Source organism: Rana temporaria, chromosome 7 (genome assembly GCF_905171775.1).
Source record: "Rana temporaria chromosome 7, aRanTem1.1, whole genome shotgun sequence".
NCBI lineage: Eukaryota > Metazoa > Chordata > Amphibia > Anura > Ranidae > Rana > Rana temporaria.
The window spans coordinates 165996960-166019151 of NC_053495.1; the positions used below are offsets into that span (position 1 = coordinate 165996960).

Here is a 22192-nt window from a genome sequence, read left to right on the forward strand (position 1 = left end):
TCCGTATTCAGAAAGAACTTGCGCCCTAAGTTACGGCAGGGTAACGTATGTGGTCCGGCATAAGCCTGCCTAATTCAAATGTGGATAATGTGGGCGTGTTTTATGCAAATGTAGTGTGACCCCGCGTATTTGAAGTTTTTTATGAACGGCGCATGCGCCGTTCGTGAAAGAATCCCCGTGCACATGCTCGAAATTACGCCACAAATCGTCAATGTTTTAGACGTGAACGTAACTTACGTACAGCCCTATTCGCGAACGACTTACGCAAACGACGTAAAATTTTCAAAATTCGATGCGGGAACGACGTCCATACTTAACATAGGATACCCCTCATATAGCAGGGGTAACTTTACGCCGGAAAAAGTCTAACGTAAACAACGTAAAAAAATGCGCCGGGCGGACGTACATTTCTGAATCGGCGTATCTACCTAATTTGCATATTGCTTGCGTAAATATACGGAAGCGCCACCTAGCGGCCAGCATAAATATGCAGCCTAAGATACGACGGTGTAAGACATCTAGAAATCTATGCGTTTGAATCAGTCGCATAGATACGACCCCACAACTCAGAGTTACGACGGCGTATCCGGAGATACGCCGTCGTAACTGCTCTCTGAATCCGGGCCTAGGTGTCAAGATCATTAGAACGTGCTAAGATTATTTACATTGAACTGATCTCTTTTATGTGTATACCTTAAATTATTTAAAACTATCCCCTTAAACATACATGAAATAGAAAAACTGGCCCTCGACCAGTTATTCCTGTTAATTCCTGTTTATTTAAAAACATTTTGGCCTACAGTGCTCAGACCATTGTCCAATGAGCATGCAGGTCACACTGAAATCTGCAAAGCTGAACAGAAAATAGTGATGTCACCTGTTTGCCTATGCAGTGTGTAGCAGGGCTGAGCAAAATCACAAGACTGGCTATACAGAATTACAAATCCCACTATTTCAACTGTCAATCTAGCTGTTTGACCTGAGCTCCATTTTAAGCTCAATTACAAGCCTAACCCTGGGGTGTTTACCCCTGTGTATGGCAGCCAGTCAGACAGAAACCGGCCATTCGGCTGGCTTCTGTCGAAGGTTTGTGACCGGAAAAGGTCTACCGACTGGCTCCCACTGGACAGCGTGTTCTGTCGGGGGAGTGTCCCCCTGTCAAAACACAATAGCTCAGCAGGGGAGATCGCTGTTCTAACATTGGGTTGTAAGTACAGAGGCTCTGAACTGAGCTGTCAGGTCTTTTTCCTTCAAGCCGCTAGGTTGGAGGGAAAAAAAACAAGTAGTAAGTATGAGGCTGAAGGCTAGTTGCAAGGTTGCTTTGTAGTAATGTGTGTGTTAATGTGCATGTTACTATAATGCGTGTCAATGCATCTTATGCATGTTGGTATGCATGGTAGGCACTTTGTCAACACACTTGCACTGCAACATTTTAGCGCGTGTCGTAGTGTATTCAAATTCATAACATGACATTCGTTAAATACTGCACACAGATGTAAATAGGCCCCAAGACTTTCAACACACCCACACATAGAAAAAAATCACCTTGTGCACTGGCTCTCCGATGAGTGCAGAAACTGGGCACTTACAGGCGTCTTCATGAGAAGCCACAGCTTGAGAAGCCCACTGATCAACATATTCCTGTGTTGTTTGCCCAGCACAATTGGACACGCCAATGCTATTGTCAGGAAAGTCACCAACACTGTCTGCACTGAGAATGTAGCAGAGGCTAGGTTTTCCTGCCAAAATAAATATGTATGTAAAGTGAATATGTGGCATCTTTTGTTTATCTTGTCTGCTGGGACTAAGACATACTACATACCTGTGCACATATAATTTGGCTCCAGTTGGCACTTTCGAGAACAGCCATCTCCATTTTGCAGCGCACCATCATCACACTCCTCTCCCAGCTCCCTGTGAATAAAAAGAAATGTGACCACACACATTATTATCTGATTGTACAATCCCTTTTGGATTTAGAAACAACTACGCTGTGTTTTACATGACTGAATATACATTGTATAGATTGTTAAGGCAAGCCTCCTTATTACCTCTAAAGTTGAGAAATTGAGCCAAAAAGGAAAAAAAATTAAATAGGCACCTCTTGGTGATAATTTCTAGACATGGGGGTAGATTCAGGTAGGGACCGCGTATTTTTGTGCGGGCGTAACGTATCCTATTTACGTTACGCCTCCGCAACTTTGACAGGCAAGTGCAGTATTCACCAAGCAAAGTTGCGGCGGCGTAGCGTAAATAGGCCGGCGTAGGCCCGCCTAATTCAAATGTGGAAGATGTGGGCGTGTATTATGTAAATGTATTGTGACCCCACGTAAATGACACTTTTTCCGAACGGCGCATGCACCGTCCGTGAAAGTATCCCAGTGCGCATGCTCCAAATTAACCTGCAAAAAGCCAATGCTTTCGACGTGAACGTAAATTACGTCCAGCCCTATTCGCGAACAACTTACGCAAACGACGTAATCGACGGAAAATTTGACGCTGGCCCGACGTCCATACTTAACATTGGCTGCACCTCATATAGCAGGGGTAACTTTACGCCAGAAAAAGCCTAATGTAAACGGCGTATCTGTACTGTGTCGGCCGGGCGTACGTTCCTGAATAGGCGTATCTAGCTGATTTACATATTCTAGGTGTAAATCAGCGTACACGCCCCTAGCGGCCAGCGTAAATATGCAGTTAAGATACGACGGCGTAGGAGACTTACGCCGGTCGTATCTTAGCAACATTTAAGTGCATCTCAGTTTGAGCATACGCTTAAAGTTGCGACGGTGCGAATTCGGACTTACGACGGCGTATCTACAGATACGCCCATCGTAAGTCTTTCTGAATCTGGCCCACAGTGTATATTGTTAAGCATTTAAAATGGCTCACATGCTCATGGTGTCAAATAAACCTTATAATGTAGGGAAGCTCTCACAGTGATTACACTTGAGTTAAAGTGGAGTTTTAGTTAGAAAATTAAAGCGGAGTTCCTCCCAGTGTCACATTTGGTTTGTGATTGTGCATAGGGAACTCAAATTAGTAGGGAGAAAGGAAAATCAAGAGAGGTGACAGGACAAACTCTGCTGCCAAGGAGACACAAAAGAGTTAGGCCGGCTATACACAGAACAAATTTTCTCGATTACCTCATCAACACAGACTTCGTTGATATGGAAACCCCTCCTGCCATTGTCTTGAGGGAGGTCGTCCCCGCCTGGAGAAAACAGTGATTATTGCTAGCAGCTATAGCAGCTGCTTGCGATAATCGCAAGATAATCTGTCAGGCTGGTTGTACCCAAGTTGATTGATCAATCAACTTGGTACATTCAGCTTCCCCATCAATGGTTTAAATCCGTGTATGGCCAGCCAAATTCGAATACATGTATGGGCAGGCTGATTGTACAGAAGTCAGTCTAGAGATCAACTTCTGTATAACCACCTTGTTGGGTTTTTCCTGACTGATCATAGCTGCCGGCTATAGTCTGCAGCACTGATCAGTGTATTCTGAGAGCAGAATACAATAGCTCAACGGAAGTTATTCCCCCCATCCACATCAAGTGTGTGGATGGGGGAATCAAGGCATTTTGTTTTTTCAACCTAATGGTTAAGGGAATAAAATTAAGTGTGTATGGGCTGTGTAATTGAGCCAAGACATACAATCATGGCTTGAAATGTACATACTGTATTTTAATTAAAATTACATATAAAGAAAATGACATAAAAAGGGGACATGTTGGTGGTTATTTACTAAAGGCAAATCCACTGGCAAATCCACTGCAAAGTGCACTTGAAAATGCACTGAAAGTGCACTTGGAAGTGCAGTCGCTGTAGATCCGAGGGGGACGTGTAAGAAAAATAAAAAACAGCATTTTAGCTTGAACAAATCTACCACTCAGATTTACAGCGACTGCACTCCCAAGTGCACTTTGCACTCGTAGTTTGCACTTGTAGTGCAAAGTGGATTTGCCTTTAGAAAATAACCCCCATAGTGTTTGAAATCAATGAGAGAGGGAGTTTCTCATATGGAAGTGACTGCTCTGAGCATCAACAAAATGGCAGCTTCCAGAAACAAGAATAATGCTGGAGGCAATTTACAGCACACACTAATTTTGGTAGCATAAATATTAATGCAAAATGTATGTTCTTTTGTTACAGAACATTAATTGTTATCAAACTTTTATGGCCAAAGCTGCATTTTAAATGGTGGGATTACTTGATGATGTACAAGATAATCCCAATTTAAGATCCTAAACAAAGTAAACTTCAGCTTTATCAGTCTCTTCTAACTTACTCATTAACTTCTCCATCCCCACAGAAAGGAGAACAATGCGTGTGAAATAGTGGTGGTGAAGGCTCTCCAGCCACTGACCCAGCAACAACCTGCACCTGGTATTGGAATTTCTGGCCTGGGGTCACTTCCCTGTAGGGATAAAAAAACATAAATTATATTTTAGTGTAATCTGACAGTTTATAAAGAATGGCAATGACATCTTAAAGCGAAGTTCCACCCTAAAAATGTACTTTCTATTAACAGCTTGCCTTTAATGTAAAAAAAGGCTGTTACTATCTGGCTGTTACTAGGCAGATTTTGTAATCTGCCAATACCTGGTCCTAGGTGGTTCAACTTCCTGTCCTAAGACCCCATTGCCTCCTGGGAAATTATGACACTCATTTTCCAGGAGTCTCTGGGCATTACTGTGCCTAAAAATCGCCCAGCATGCACCTCTGCATGAAAACCAGGAAGAAAAAGGAACTGGGCCTCACATGCCCACACATATAATGGATACGGGCACAACATGAGCTGGAGGATATAAGGCAAGTGTTTTCAATGATTTCTGGAATGATTGGGGAGCTATTAATATGTTTTAGGCCTCGTACAGATGACCGAACATGTCTGCTGAAACTGGTCCGCTGACCAGTTTCAGCAGACATGACCGGTCATGTGTACGGCCGACCGGACAGGTTTCCAGCGGACATTTGTCCACCCGACCGTTTTCGAGCGGACAAATGTTTCTTAGCATGCTAAGAAACATGTCCGCTGGAATCCTGTCCGTCGGACATGTTCGGTCGTCTGTAAAGAAGCATTGACCTTCCAGCGTCGAGCACGTCGCCGCGTCATCGTGGCAGCGACGGCGCGGACACATAACCGCGCTGTCTGTCCGCGCGGATTTCGGTTTGATGGTGTGTACAACCATCAGACCGAAATCTCCCAGCGGACATGTCCGATAAAAACGGTACGGCGGACCATTTTCATCCGACTGTCCGCTGGTGTGTACGAGACCTTAGGGACTATCTAATGTGATTAATTTTAGCTTGCAAAAAAAATTATGCCCGGAAACCACGCTATAACTTGGATTCATTACATATGTCACACCCCTGTGTGTTCATCTCTTTATAGATATCTATTACAGTAAAACTTTGGATTACAAGCATAATTCGTTCCAGAAACATGCTTGTAATCCAAAGCACTTGTATATCAAAGCAAATTTCCCCATAAGACATAATGGAAACTCGGAGGATTCGTTCCACAACCATTTATTCATAAATCTTTCAGTTTATAGTCCATATAAAAAGATTGTAGAAATGTGACCAGGTTGTGTAACCATAAAATATCCATCCACAAAGGGAAGCCTCCATAAGGGGATTAGAAGAAAAACCCAGCAGGAGCTACAAGAGTATTATAGAGAGGAGCGGTGTCTCTAAGTGTAGCAATATGTTGCTAAATGTTGTACCTTCATTAAATGTAACCGTATTGCTACACCTAGAGGCACCTCTTGTATCTTTTATACTCAGTTGTGACGTGATGCTGCTTGTATTTCAAGACATCGCTTGTATATGAAGTCAAAATTTATTTCAAAATTTAGCTTGTCTTGCAAAACGCTTTCAAGCCAAGTTACTCTCAAACCAAGGTTTTACTGTATTGCCCTGTAGTCTCTTTATTGGTGGTCTTAACAGTCCAATGGAACCTCTGCCAAATAGAGGACATGCTGTCTCTGGTCAATCACCCTGGTTTTAATCTAGGTGATAATTGATAATGATAAGATATCATGAAAGATGTCGCCATTAACATTTCTAGGGCTTCACAATATCCACTAGAGTGCCAGAGATTTTGCTCCTGGTGTTCTCTAGGCATGTATGGTTGGATCTGCAAAAGGTAATAGTAAAGCTGTAGGAGTAAGGCCTCGTACACACGACCGAGAAACTCGTCGTAAAAGAAACATTGCTTTCCTCGACGAGTTCCTTGTCAGGCTTGTGGAGAATCTTGTCAAGCTTTCTTTGCATATACACTGTCAAGACAAAATCTCGTCAATCTCAAACGTGGTGATGTACAGCGCGTACGACGGCACTATAAAGGGGAAGTTAGATTCCACTTACGCCACCCTTGGGGCTGCTTTTACTAATCTCATGTTACTGCATGTTAAGTAAAAGTTTGGTGAGAGACAATTTGCGCTTTTCAGTCTGTTACAGCGTGACGAATGTGCTATCTCCATTACGAACGCTACTTTTACCGAAGGTGCGCTCACGTCTCATACTTTATTCTGAGCATGCGCGAGTTTCTAAGCAAACACACGAACGTGTTTCTCATCATAAACCAGCCCGACGAGAAACACCACGAGGAAATTGAGACTCCCAGCGAGAAAAAAGAGAACTTGTTCTCTTTTTTTCTCGTCGAGATCCACAACAGTTTTCTCGACGAAAAACATACACACGACCGTTTTCCTCGGCAAAAAAGCTCTGCCACCAATTTTCTTGATGGATTTTGTCAAGGAAAACGGTCGTGTGTAAGAGGCCTAAGGTCTGTCTGCTAAACCACCAAGTCTTTTTTTTTTACATCTCTGAAGTTGAGTAAAGGTTTTGAACTCCAAAGAACTATTATCTACAGTATATGTCACCTACTGCCTACCACCCTATAACACCAGTTAATTTAACAATATAAAAAAGGAAGCAAACGTTTCCTGTGGTCTATATTTAGCCTTTTCACCAAAATCTGGGCAAATAACGAAGTCTCTCCAGCAAATCAACTGACTGGACACATATGTCGGTGACACACAAGCATTCACTACATATTAAGCAATAGCACCACCAAGAGGAAAAATAAAATATGGAACACTTGTCTAATTACCACTACCCAGAAAAACACTGTTCTTTTTTTTCTGTTGTTTTTGTTTTCTAGTCTTTTGTTTCTTTCTGTTTCTTTTTATTTTGTTACAGCTCTAGACAGTTAGTGTATTAGCTTGGGGTATTATGTTTATTGTTTGCTTTCACCTCTGTTTGACACATTTTTCTATCCAGAGTTTTCTACATTTCTCTGCATATTTGAAAATGTGCCACTGTATAATTCAGATGTTTTGATGGCTGTGAATGTATGCCGATCTCTGCTGTTCTTTTCAAACTCTTAAACAGTAACCATGATGGGAAATGTATTTTCCAATATATATACAGAATATATATATATATATATATATATATATATATATATATATATATATATATATATATATATATATATATATATATATATATATATATATATATATATATATATATATATAATGTGTTTATCAAGAAAATATGGGAATAAACTTTAGAAATAAAGATACCCATTTTAAAATTCAAGGGCAAGAGAGCATAATGACCTCCAGGCTAACTACATAAATGAAATACATACAGTATCTCACAAAAGTAAATGAGTACACCTCTCACATTTATGTAAATATTTTAATATTTTAACATCCAATTAGCCATTTTCCCTCCCCGGTGTCATGTGACTCGTTATTGTTACAAGGTCTCAGGTGTGAATGGGAAGCAGGTGTGTTAAATTTGGTGTTATTGCTCTCATTCTGATCACTGGAAGTTCAATGTCCTAACAAGAAAACTCGTTGCTCCGGGTGAGACAAGAAGCCTGATGATCTCTCGGGTGCCCACCCGGCTCGCCTCTGTAAACAGCCAACATTTTTTAGAAATGGCTGCACTCCAAGATCGATCAAAATTATTTTATTCAGAACATCTCAAGTGTTACAAACAGAAGAGCTGGTAGACGCGTTTAACACACTAACAGGTGCGCTTAATAAAGCGCACCTGTTAGTGTGTAAAAAACGCGTCTACCAGCTTTTCTGTTTGTAACACTTGGGATGTTCTGAATAAAATAATTTTAAACAATCTTGGAGTGCAGCCATTTCTTCTATTGTTCACTGGAAGTTCAACTTGGCACCTCATGTCAAAGAACTCTCTAAGGATCTGAAAAAAAAATTGTTGCTCTACATAAAGATGTCAAGGCTATAAGAAGATTGCCAAGACCCTGAAACTGAGCTGCAGCACGGTGGCCAAGACCATACAGTGATTTAACAGGACAGGTTCAATTCAGAACATGCTAAGTGTCATATCCAGAGGTTGTCTGTGGGAAATAGACATACGAGTGCTGCCAGCATTGGTTCAGAGTTTGAAAGGGTGGGGGGTCAGCCTGTCAGTGCTCAGACCATACACCACACACTGCATTAAATTGGTCTGCATGGGTGTTACCCTAGAAGGAAGCCTCTTCTAAAGATGATGCACAAGAAAGCCCACAAACAGTTTGCTGAAGACAAGCAGAGTAAGGACATGGATTACTGGAACCATGTCCTGTGGTCTGATGAGACCAAGAAAAACTTATTTGATTCAGTGTTAAGAGTGTGTGGCAGCAACCAGGTGAGGAGTACAAAGAAAAGTGTGTATTGTCTACAGTCAAGCATGGTGGTGGGACTGTCATGGTCTGGGGCTGCATGAGTGCTGTCGGCACTAGGGAGCTACAATTCATTGAGGGAACAATGAATGCCAATGTGTACCGTGACATACTGAAGCAGAGCATGATCCCCTCCCTTCGAAGATTGGACCACAGGGCAGAATTCCAACATGATAACGACCCCAAATACACCTCCAAGACAACCACTGCCTTGCTAGTAAAGCTGAGGGTAAAGGTGATGGACAGTCCAAGCATGTCTACAGACCTAAACCCTATTGAGCATCTGTAGGGCATCCTCAAACTGAAGGTGGAGGAGCGCAAGGTCTCTAACATCCACCTGCTCCATGATGCCATCATGGAGGAGTGGAGGAGGTCTCCAGTGGCAATCTGTGAAGCTCTGGTGAACTCCATGCCCATGTGGGTTAAGGCAGTGCTGGAAAATTATGGGGGCCACACAAAATATTGATGCTTTGGGCCCAATTTGGACATCACTTAGGGGTGTACTCACTTTTGTTACCAGCGGTATAGATATTAATGGCTGTGTGTTGAGTTATATTGAGGGAACAGCACGTTTACACTGTTATGCATGCTGTAGATACACTACTTTACATTGTAGAAAAGTGTAATTTCTTCAGTGTTGTCACATGAAAAGATATAATAAAATATTTAGAAAAATGTGAGGGGTGTACTCACTTTTGTGAGAAACTATATATATATATATAAATAGTAGCAGACAATTCATAATGTCACCTACCAGCACCTTAATTCTTCAGCTATGAGATCTTTATATGCATTGGGCCAGATTCATGTACATTTGCGGCAGGGGTAACGTATAGAATTTACGTTACACTGCCGCAAGTTTTCCGGGTAAGTGCTTGGTTCACAAAGCACTTGCCTGTAAAGTTGCGGCGGCGTAGCGTAAATCCCTCTGGCGCAAGCCCGCCTAATTCAAATGGGGCGTGGATCATTTAAATTAGGCGCATTCCCGCGCCGAACCGACTGCGCATGCTCCGTTTTGAAATTTCCCGCCGTGCTTTGCGCTAAATGACGTTGCACCGACGTGATTTTTTGAACGTTGACGTGAGTTACGTCCTTTCCTATTCACGGACGACTTACGCAAAAAAAAAAAATTTAAAATACGACGCGGGAACGACGGCCATACTTTAACATACGCCGGGAAAAGCCGACTAGCGACGACGTAAGAGAATATGACGGCCGCGCGTACCTTCGTGAATCGCCGTAAACAGCTAATTAGCATACCCGACGCGGAAAACGACGCAAACTCCACCCAGCGAGTGCCAAAGTATTACACCTACGATCCGAAGGCGTACGAAGCCGTACGCCTGTCGGATCGAAGCCAGAAGCCGTCGTATCTTGGTTTGAGGATTCAAAATAAAGATACGACGCGGCAAATTTGAAAATACGCGTATTTCTTCTGTGAATCTGGCCCATTATCTTTAATTATCCCTTTCACTTTTTATTTACATTATAGAGAGTAGGAAGAGTAACAGAGGGTAGAATTTATTACTAGGCTGTGGCTCAATGGGAGCCCTGATATGATCCTGACTGAAGAATAGGGATGAGCCGAACACCCCCCTGTTCGGTTCGCACCAGAACCTTCGAACGGACCGACCGTTCGCACGAACATTTAGAACCCCATGGATGTCTATGAGACTTGAACGTTTGAATTCAAAAGTGCTCATTTTAAAGCCTAATATGCAAGTTATTGTTGTAAAACATCTGTGAGAACCCGGGTCTTGCCCCAGGGAACATGTATCAATGGAAAAAAAGTTTTTTCTGGAGCAGTGATTTTAATGATGCTTAAAGTGAAAAAAAAAATCCTTTAAATATCGTACCTGCTGGGTGTCTATAGTATGCCTGTGAAGTGGCACATGTTTAGAACTGTCCCTGCACAAAATGAGATTACTATAAGAAAAAAGTAATTTAAAACTGCTTGCGGCTTTAATGTAATGTCTGGTCCCTGCAATATGGATGAAAATCATTGAGAAAAATAGCACAGACACAGTCAGTACACACACCACTAGGTTTAGGTGCATACTGCAGAGGACATGGGCAGTACACACACCACGTAGCTTTAGGTGCACACTGCAGAGGACACAGGCAGTACACACCACGTAGCTTTAGGTGCACACTGCAGAGGACACAGGCAGTTCACACCACGTAGCTTTGGTGCGCACTGCAGAGGACACGGGCAGTACACAACATGTAGCTTTAGGTGCACACTGCAGAGGACACAGGCAGTTCACACCACGTAGCTTTAGGTGCGCACTGCAGAGGACATGGGCAGTACACACCACGTAGCTTTAGGTGCACACTGCAGAGGACACGGGCATTACACACACCATGTAGCTTTAGGTGCACAGTGCAGAGGACACAGGCAGTACACACACCACGTAGCTTTAGGTGCACACTGCAGAGGACACAGGCAGTTCACACACCACATAGCTTTAGGTGCACACTGCAGAGGACACAGGTAGTACACACCACGTAGCTTTAGGTGCACACTGCAGAGGACACAGACAGTACACCACGTGAGAATACTGCAGCTAGCACAATCACCTGCCTGCCAGTAAATTAGTATTTGTTATGGTAATGTGCACTGAGGTTTACAATTTGCCTATTATGAAACATTATATTGAGAAGGAGAGGTCAGCAATGGTAGCCTCCAGGCATCCACCCTAGGATCTTTCAAGTCCCTGTCCTATGGCTGCAGTCTGCAGTAACAAGGTAGCAATGAGACAAAATAACATAACATAGCTGCAGTAATTAGCAATTTTATGAAATATTACAGACTTTTGGCAATGTGGAAGATGCAAACTTGTCGGTCTGGGTGGCAAGTACAAGCGGATTGTGGTTAGGGTTGCAGGTAAGAGATCAGAAGCAAACCAATGCAGATCTGTAGCCCAAGACACAAATCAATATTTACCTAAATTAGTAAAGATCCAAATCAATTTAGAACATTTTCAGACCCTGTAATGAGAGTACTTTATTTAACTGTCTGGTCCACTTTACAGAGAAATAAACTACTGTTTGTACTGCTGAACTAATAATGGAGACAAGACAAATTCTAGTGCTCTAAAAGGAACTGGGCAATTGCACTCTTCAATCTAAAGAGATAGGTTTGTTTGTGTATTTATTACGGTGTTTACCTGTATAAACAAATCTAAAGATCAAGGAATGACAAGAGTCGCAGGGAGGCTCATTCAAAGATGGCATGGAAAGAAGTGCCAAGTAAAATAATATCATACCCCGTGGTGAAGCTGCACACAGAACAAGTTAAGTTTCTCAGTGGTACATTTAAAGCCACTGCCAATTCTAAGATATTACATATGCCCACATTTATTATGTACAACATGAATGCACCTACTGGTGTGTGACAGAGGGTGAAGCAGGTGCTGCCAATCCATTCATTTACAGCTGACATATAAGCATATGGGTTTCATTAATGGAGAAATACAAGAAAACACGACGTGTGTGTAATATTAAAGGTAAAGTGTACCTGAACTCAGATCAAAAAAGTGTACACAGCCACATTTAATATTACAGCACAGGATTCGACTGATATTCCTCTTACTGCATCCGATGCCTGTGTCGCTGGTATGTTCTGCAAATCTTATATACATTTTGGCAAATTGAAATGATGCCCCTCTCACTGCCTCTGCCTCCCTCTGATGATGCAAAGGCACAGGAGATCCGCCGCTTAGCAGTGGTGCTGTTTAGAGAATGCTTTGTATTTTATGCAATACTGTATCTTGGCCTAGGCCAACAAGGCCCAGGCCTAGGGCAGTACTTTGCAGGGGGGCAGCATGAAAAGAGTCCCCGCCAGCTTGCGTTACACTTTTAGTGTAGCACCAGTCTTATGAAATGGACTGGGCCGCAAGACAAATCGGTCTGGCGCCCCTATAATGCAGCCACACTGCTGCCGGTTTGATAGGGATGGTGCAGACAAAAAGGACACTGACATGGTCACCTATACCTGGCAGGTAGGTAGTAGGACTCTCCTGCAATCCTTTGCTTGTATTGGTTGTACATATTAAGGAATCTTAATTTTATTTCTATTGATTGCTGATGAGAAAAATAAACAGATGAATTTATTTGTTTCTGCCCCCAATCCTTCCTTTGCTCACTGCCTGGACCACATACCTTCATCACTGTGCTATATGTTTTCTGCTGCACCACTGGCATAGTTTTTTCCATTTTGGATTGAGTAAGGGATGGTTATAGTCCCAGTTAATTTTGTTTTGCCATCCGTTTATTTCCCTTCACTTCCTGCCCCATAGCCAAACAGGAAGTGAGAGGAAATCTCTTCAGATTAAGCGAACCCCTCCCCAAGAACCTCAGAAGTAGGGTCCCCACAGGAAAATTTCAGGGCAGGTCTTAAACAGGAAGGGGTGTGACCTTGACAGGAAGGGGTGGATCCTATTTAAATTAGGGGGTGCACAAGTTTAGTCAGGCCTAGGGCAGCACAAAACCTAAATACACCACTGATTTTATGAATGAATGCAAAGCACTCTCTGATTGAACGAGGTGGAGCCACAGGGTAATTGCGTCACGCTCTCCACCTTGTCCAATCAGAGAATGCTTTGCATTCATTCAGAAAATACAAAGCATTCTCTGAATGGCACCCATGCCAAGTGGCCGACCTTCTGTGGTAAGAATGCAGCAGGGCAGCAGCTCAGCATGAGACCTGGAAGCAAGTGGAGATTACTGTATTAGTGATTTCCAGCGGGATCGGCCGGGTATGGTATATGCATTGTTATAATGTACTGTACAATGATCCAAGCTGGACCAATGTAATTGTGCATAAAATATCCATACTTGGAATTCTTCTTTAAAGTCGAAGTTCTTCAATTTAGTATTTTTAGGCTTCCCAATCCTGTATTAAAAAAGTGCCCTAGCTGTACTTATTCTCTTCATGCCACTGGTTCTCTTCAGGCAGAGCGACAGATATATCATTCTGCCCATTTCCTGTGAACCCAACCGGTTGCTGACACACATTCTAGGGGTCATCACAAATTCTGGGCTCACAATAGTTCAGGACTGAGCAATGTAACAGTCTAGGTAGAATGCCCACCCCTTGCTGCTGCTAAGAAAGAAGAGGAAGTACCAATGACATCGTCACACCGGCTAAAAGACTGAAGGAACAAAGTATGTATAAGGTTTAGGGGGGTTTGGGGGGTTTTGGGTAGTGAGTCACTTTTACTACTCAAAACTGGAGTTCTGCTTTAAGCTGAAAAGGAGATGAGTAAGCAGTTTTTTTTAAGTGTTATGCCGCATATACACGATTGGACACTCTGACAACAAAACCGTGGATTTTTTTTCCAACGGAATGTTCGCTCAAACTTGTCCTGCATACACACGGTCACACAAATGTTGTCGGAAATTCTGACCGGCAAGAACGCGGTGACGTACAACACTACAACGAGCTGAGAAAAAGGAAGTTCAATGATTCCGAGCATGCGTCAAATTGATTCCGAGCTGACCGAGCAATACTTTAGACCTGTGCATTGTTAATTGTTTTGTACCTTGTTATTTCAGCTTCAATACCGAAATATGTTGTAGGTTGTGCGGGCCCCTCCCGCTTTAGTGGCACTAAAGTTCCCATTCGGGGTGCCGCTCTAGTGGAAGGGACTGGTTATGCTCAAAATATTATTAATATTATCCAGCCTTGCCTGTTGTTACTATTATTATATTATAAATAGTATCTCGTTAGTGACCTTGCCTACTTATTCCATGTTATTGTGAACAACGTTGTTGCACGACGTACAATATTTAATTGTACACTGTATTTCATATGAAACCTAATAAAATATTTGAAAGAAAATTGATCCCGAGCATGCGTAGGATTTTTGTGCTTCGGAATTGCAAACACACGATCGGAATTTCCGACAAGAACTTTTGTTTTTGGAAAAATTGAGAACCAGCTCTTTAACATTTGTTGTCGGAAATTCTGACAGCAAATGTCCGATGGAGCGTACACACGGTCCGACCAAAAGCTCACATCGAACATTTGTTGTCGGAAATTCCGATCATGTGTACGCAGCTTAAGAATACAGTTCAAAAAGGAATATTGATCTGATTTTGATGCCTCGAGTTTCAGATTCAAGAAGATTTTGCAACACTTTTTCTCTCACCTTATTTGCTTGGTCTCAAAGAACACAATCATTCAGCAAGGAGCCCGAATGTTAGATATCCACAGCTTTAGTGAGAATGTATTTACTTTTTAATTATGTGAGTTTCCTTCCACTTCACATGAAGAAATACTAACATGATACAAATAAGTCTCTGGAGAATGGAGATGTTTGTGGCTCTGCACAAACTTTGTAATAAATGTAATTTTTAAGGGATGTTTTTAATCTGTTCTCAACCTGAACCTACCCCTGTCTGGAATTTGAAACTTTTAAAAGTCCTTCCTAAAAACAGAAGCTTTTACCTTTGTTGACTATAATTCCGCGTAACACACGATCATTTTTCGGCAAGAATTTTTTTTTTTTTTTTAAATGTCATTTAAAGTGATCGTGTGTGGGCTTCACATCATTTTTCAGGTTCTGAAAAAAAAATCGAACATGTTGCATTTTTTAACGTCGTTTTAAACTATGTTGTTTTTTGGGTTGTAAAAAATGATTGTGTGTGGGCTAAAATGACGTTAAAAACCCACGCATGCTCAGAAGCAAGTTATGAGACGGGAGCGCTCGTTCAGGTAAAATTACCGTTCATAATGGAGTAAGCACAATCATCACACTGTAACAGACAAAAAAGCGTGAATCGTCTTTTACTAACACGGAATCAGCTAAAGCAGCCCAAAGGCGAATGGAACTTTCCCTTTATAGTGCCGTCATACGTGTTGTACATCACCGCGCTTTGCTAGATCATTTTTTTAAAACGATGGTGTGTGGGCAACGTCGTTTTAATGATGAAGTTGGAAAAACATAGTTTTTCTACATGCTGAAAAACTGCTTTTTTTTTCATGCTGAAAAATTATCGTGTGTACGTGGCATTAGGCCTCGTGCAAACTGGACATTATAAAAATGCCAGTGGCTTTATCTGTAGAATACAATAAAAATAAAAATAAAAACTTGACTTTTGCTGTGTTTTTGCATTAGCGTTTTTCAGCGTTTGTATTTTTTAGCAAAGCTATACTCTCACAAAAGCTTATGGTTTCAGGGGAGTTTACTGGCTGCAGGGAAAAAAACGTCTGAAGCCAAAAACAGCAGTTGTAAAAATGTCCAGTGTGCATGAGGCACAGGACAACTATTAGTCGTGTGCTCCACAAATACAGTATGGCCTTTATGGAAGAGTGGCAAGAAGAAAGTCATAGTTGAAAGAATGCCATAATAAGTCCTGTTTGTAGTTTGCGAGAAGCCATTTGGGGGACACATCAAACATAGCTTGAGGTGCTCTAGTCAGATGAGACCAAAATGTAACTTTTTGGTCTAAAAGCAAAATGCTATGTGTGGCAGAAAACTAACACTGCACATAACTCTGAACACACCATCCCAACTGTGAAACATGGTGGGGGCAGCATCATGTTGTGGGGATGATTTTCTTCAGCAGGGATGGAGAAGCTTGTCAGAGTTAATGGGAAGATGACCCTAAACATACAGCCAGAGCTTCAATGGAATGGTTTTGATCAAAGAATATTCATGTGTAAGAATGGCCCAGTCAAGACCTAAATCCAATTGACAATATGTGGCAAGACTTAAAAATTCCTGTTCACAGACACTCTCCATCCAATCTGACAGAGTTTGAGCTATTAAAATGGGCAAACATTTCACTCTCTAGATGTGAAAAGCTGGTAGAGACATACCCAAAAAGACCAGCTGTAATTGCAGTGAAAGGTGGTTCTACAAAGTATTTTTTTTATACTTTTCACATATTTATTTATAAAAAAAATGAAAACCATTTAGCATTTTTCTTCCACTTCACAATTATGTGCCACTTTGTGTTGGTCTATCACATAAAATCCAAAAAAACACATTTACGTTTTTTGGTTGCAACATGAAAAGAGGTATGAATACTTTTTCAAGGCACTGTATACAGTATATTCCCAAAGTTGGGATGCTCTGTTTAAGATTAGGGACCACATTTGTCTTCATGTTGATTGACATATAATCATCATAATTATCAAAACTTTAATGAAAAGAACAAAGGATTCTGGGATTTGCAGTTCCAAATTCATTAAAGATGCCACAGTCAGCTTTTCTAGGCCACTAAGCTCTATAAAAAGTAATCACCAGAAAAGTATTCAATTGAACTGCATATTTTAGAAAAGCCAATCTCCAGAATGCAGTTTCAACTGCATTATTTAGGAGAAGAAATGCAATTACTAGTTTAAAGTGAAATTAATCACAAAATTTATTTTAAAAAATATACCACCCACATTCAGTATGGTTCATTAGTTTCAAGGATAATGACTTATTATCTTCATCACAGATCCCCACCCACTGTGTCCTACACTATTCCTCACACATAGACACATTAGTCATTCACATCAGTCTAATAATGGGCTGGCATTTGTCTCTGTCATATGTTCTACATTTCTTGCGTTCTCTGATGTGTTAACCCCTTTCCTGTGCCTCATCAGGTATTCTACCCTGGAGGAGTTTTAGAGATGTTTGACAGGGAGTTTAAAATAACTATTATATGCATGCTTCAATACTTCAAACTAAAAAAAACAAAAAACAAAAGGAAGCAAGTGGGGTTAGAACAACTTAAAGCAAATAGATTCATTGCAACATTTTAAGTGGGGTGTGCCAAAAAAGTAATGATCGTGCTAAAATATTTACTTTTCTGATAAAAATGCTACTCCAAATTCCCTACAGCATTATTATACATGAGACCAAAAGCAGAGGAACCTCTATTAAATGGGAGGGTCAGAGGTAGCAGAGATCACATGACCTAATTCTTAAGCCCTGTACACACGATCGGTCCATCCGATGAAAACGGTCTGATGGACCATTTTCATTGGTTAGTCGTGCCTACACACCATCAGTTAAAAAAACTATCGTGTCAGAACACTGTGACGTAAAACACAACGACGTGCTGAAAAAAAATAAGTTTAATGCTTCCATGCATGATTCTGAGCATGCATGGATTTTTAACCGATGGTCATGCCTACTAACGATCATTTTTTTAGGAATCCATCAGTTAAATTTAAAACAAGTTGGCTTTTTTTTAACCGATGGATAAATAACTGATGGCGCCCACACACGATCGTGTGTACGCGGCCTTACGCATTTAGTAATATTACTGGAAACAAGAAAGTGTGAAGTATAATTTTCTCCTGAAAGGTAAGCATTTTAGTGATTATTTACCCAGTAGATGTAAAGCCTTATATATGTGGCATGTCGGTGGCAGTCATTAATTAATGTCAGATTTGCCTATTTCTAGAATGCTAAATTTAAAAGGTGGTTTATGTAGATATGGAAGAACATCAACTTAATCTACTCCTAAGTAGATTAAGCCCGGGACAATCCCATATTTTGCAGGTCTGTCCCGGGCACCTTCATTCCAGCACAATACAGTGTCCCGGAATGAAACTGACACAGTCACCCCCCCCCCCCCCGGGCCAATCTGATGCCCCCAAAAAAGGCTGCCCCTTCACCGCTTTATTCACTGACAGTACTTGTCCTGGCCGGGAATGCCTGGAGGAGCACAATCCCACCCCCTGTTTGTGATTGGAGAAATCATTAATCCCGGCTCTTGTGTCCAATCACTGTGCTGTGATTCATTACAACACAAGCTGATTTTTGGGAAGGGGGTGTCCCTGAATTGTAGTTTGGAAATGTGGTCACCCTACTCCTAAGCAACCAAAAGGGGAGATCTCATGCTGCAAGGCCTCCCCTGACAAACCATGTACAGGAGACACTAATACCCTATACAGAGTGCTTTTGTCATTGATAATCTCAAAAGTGGGGCGCATTTACATAAAATGCATGATTAAAAAAGGCAAAGAATATTGGTAGACCACACTTTAAGCATAAAAAGTGCAGAAAACACAACAGCAGAGTATTTTCATCTAACGTTTATATGGAGGACAGGATGCTGCATTAGTGGTTTCTTCACTTCCGGTCTCACAGCTTGCTATATGAGCAGTTTAGCCCAATCTAGACTTGATGGATGATCAAAGTTTTAGTTCAGCAGTGTAAGCACTTGAGTCAAAAGTTGTGATTCAGATGCGCTACAAACCTCAATAAGAAGTTTTTATCTCAGCCATTTTATCCATTTATGTGTCTAGCTGCTGAAAGAACTATGTAAGTATTACAATAACTAAAAACAAATGTAACCAACATTTTCTAGCATGTTATCCCCCAAAACATTTTTGACTTACCGTATATACTCGAGTATAAGCCAACCCGAATATAAGCCGAGGCACCTAATTTTACCACAAAAACTGGGAAAACATATTGACTCGAGTATAAGCCTAGGGTGGGAAAAGTTTCTCACTGTTCCCAGTTGCAGTCTCACTTTTCCCAGTTGCAGTCTCTCACTGTGCCCATATGCAGTCTCTCACTGTGCCCATATGCAGTCTCTCAACCCCTGTACACACAATCGGTTTGTCTGATGAAAACGGACCGATGGACCGTTTTCATCTGACGAACCGATCGTGTGTGGGCCCCATCATTTTTTTTTCCATCCATTTCCAAATTTTTCCTATGGTTAAAAAACCGATAGAAAAAAATGATCGTCTGTGGGAAAGTCCATCGGTCAAAAATCCACGCATGCTCAGAATCAAGACAACGCATGCTCGGAAGCATTGAACTTAATTTTTCTCAGCACGTCGTGGTGTTTTACGTCACTGCGTTGGACACGATCAGATTTTTAACCGATGGTGTGTAGGCAAGACTGATGAAAGTCAGCTTCATCGGATATCCGATGAAAAAATCCATCAGATTATATTCCATCAGATATCCATCGTGTGTACAGGGCTTCACTGTGCCCATATGCAGTCTCTCACTGTGCCCACATATGCAGTCTCTCACTGTGCCCACATATGCAGTCTCTCACTGTCAGCAGTAAAACAGTGTGTCTGCCATTGTGTAATCCATATGCAGCCGTACCTTTCATTAGTTAAACAGCGTGTGTCTGCCGCTGTATAATCCAGTCTGTTTGGCCGTCCATTGTAAGAAAGCCCCGCCTCCTCCTCCTCGTCCGTCCGTGATAGAGGAACACTGATACGATGCTGGGAAACTGTATCAGTGTTCCGCCTATCACAGACGAGGAGGAGGCGGGGCTGTCTTACAATGGACGGCCAAACAGACTGGATTATACAGCGGCAGACACATGCTGTTTTACTAATAAAAAGGTACGGCTGCATATGGATTACACAGAGGAAGACACGCTGTTTTACTGCTGACTCGAGTATAAGCTGGGGGGGTAGTTTTTCAGCCTAAATAATGGTCTGAAAAACTTGGCTTATACTCGAGTATATACAGTATCTGTAAAATCATTTTCACAAATGTTTCTTAGCATGCTATGAAACATGTCCGCTGGAAGCCTGTCCGTCGGACATGTTTGGTCGTCTGTACAGACTCACCGTACATGTCCGATCGGCCGCCATCCCTCGCATGCGTCGAAGTGATTTCGACGCATGCGTGGAAGCTTTGAACTTCCAGGGCCGCGCACGTCGCCACGTCATCGTCGCGGCGACGGCGTGGCCACGTCCCCACGTATCGTGTACGCGGGGATTTCTGTCTGATGGTGTGTACAACCATCAGACAGAAATCTCCGGGCGGACAGTCCGTCCATCTGTACGAGCCCTATAAGACACAGGATCAGAGTCTTAGGCCTCGTACACACGATCAGGTCTGATGTGCCTACACACCATAGGTTAATTAACCAATCGTTTCAGAACGCGGACACGTAAACCACATACGATGGCACTATAATGGGGAAGTTCAAATCCAATGGCGCCACCCTTGGGGCTGCTTTAGCTGATTTTGTGTTAGTAAAATATGATTTGCGCTTTTCTGTCTGTTACAGCGTGATGAATGTGCTATCTCCAAAACGAACGCTAGTTTTACATGAACAAGCGCTCCCGTCCCCTAATTTAGTCTGAGCATGCGTGGATTTTTAACCGATGGTCGTGCGTACTAACGATCGGTTTTGACCTATCGGCTAGGCGTCCATCGGTTAAATTTTAAAGCAAGTTCCTATTTTTTTGACCGAAGGTTAACAAACCGATGGGGCCCACACACGATAGGTTTGGACTGATGAAAACGGTCCATCAGACCATTCTCATCGGATGGACCGATCGTGTGTATGCAGCCTTAGACAATGGGTTGTATGCAGTTGTCTTCAGATGGTAAGAACAACCCTACTAAAACCCCTCCCACTTCTAGCAAGCCTAATTTTTTTAAGCAAGCAACGAGGAGTGAATTGTAAGAAACAGACGAAAGACATATGCCCTGTAATGTTAAGAATTTTACAGGTAAGTAAAAAATCCTATTTTCCTAACCATATATTACAGGGCACAGAATTGGAGTCTTAAACCATTGTATGTCTAAAAGCAGTCCAAATGAGGGGTGGACAATACAGCAAACACGCTAATAAATCCATGTAACATTTTTATCACTCTCATTAACGACCTCTCACACAGTTAGTTAACACTTTTCTACCTTTAACTCTCTACTTTGTACTTTATTCCCTCATCCCACAAGCTTACTCAATGGCTAGAAGATAGCAAATAAAATTGATACAATTTGTGAAGAGATTTGCACTGTACAGATATCTCCCCTCACCTAACATTTTATATCCACCTGCATATTCAACACTTCCCTTGTTTAATCCTGTTACCATAGAGGTTCAAAAAAAAATGTTTCTTTATCGTTACATCACGGGACACAGAGCGGCATTCATTACTATATGGGTTATATGGAGTACCTTCAGGTGTAGACACTGGCAATCTTCAAACAGGAAATGCCCCTCCCTATATAACCCCCTCCCATAGGAGGAGTACCTCAGTTTTTACGCCAGTGTCTTAGGTGTTAGTCATGGTTTAGCTTGCCTCCGCATCCTTGGGATTAGGTGAGCTACCGGTTCTGTCCAAAAAAGCCTGCGCGCTAAAGTGGTCAGTAACCGGACCCCAAACCCTTGGGGTATAGCCCATAATGCTTTCTTTTTAAGAGAGCTGGACCCTGGGCCCAGAACTTAGAAAACCTTTGGGGCGCCTAATGTTTTCTGTTTGCCAGGGTGCTGTATGGGCCCAGGACAGTGGATCCTTCATGGAAGAAGAAGGTTCCCAGGGCCTGAAGGTCTAGACATCCCCACGGAGATGGGGGAAGATTGGACCTCTTGCTTGGCAAAGTCCTGCGGCATGGAGCAGGTAAGTAAGGGGAAAAAACCTGCGGGGCTTGGCTCTTAGCAAGTTTTTTCTGGGAGGTCACAGGGGACATGCCTAAGGTTATGCATTGCATCTGGCAAACCAGTCACATATCATGAAGATAGGATGGC

At 42.1% G+C, this 22192-nt stretch overlaps 1 protein-coding gene across 2 annotated transcripts in view; it reads right to left on the reverse strand.

Moving 5' to 3' along the window:
• The window catches only part of PAPPA2 (pappalysin 2), a 364705-nt gene that overhangs the window by 147305 nt on the left and 195208 nt on the right, over window positions 1–22192 (reverse strand). For both annotated transcript variants that reach the window (XM_040360367.1, XM_040360366.1), the window contains exons 9-11: window positions 4292–4420; window positions 1823–1914; window positions 1546–1739 (exon numbers count right to left, since the gene is read on the reverse strand). In XM_040360367.1, the coding sequence (XP_040216301.1) occupies window positions 1546–1739; window positions 1823–1914; window positions 4292–4420 (415 nt within the window). The remainder of the gene's footprint in view (window positions 1–1545; window positions 1740–1822; window positions 1915–4291; window positions 4421–22192) is intronic.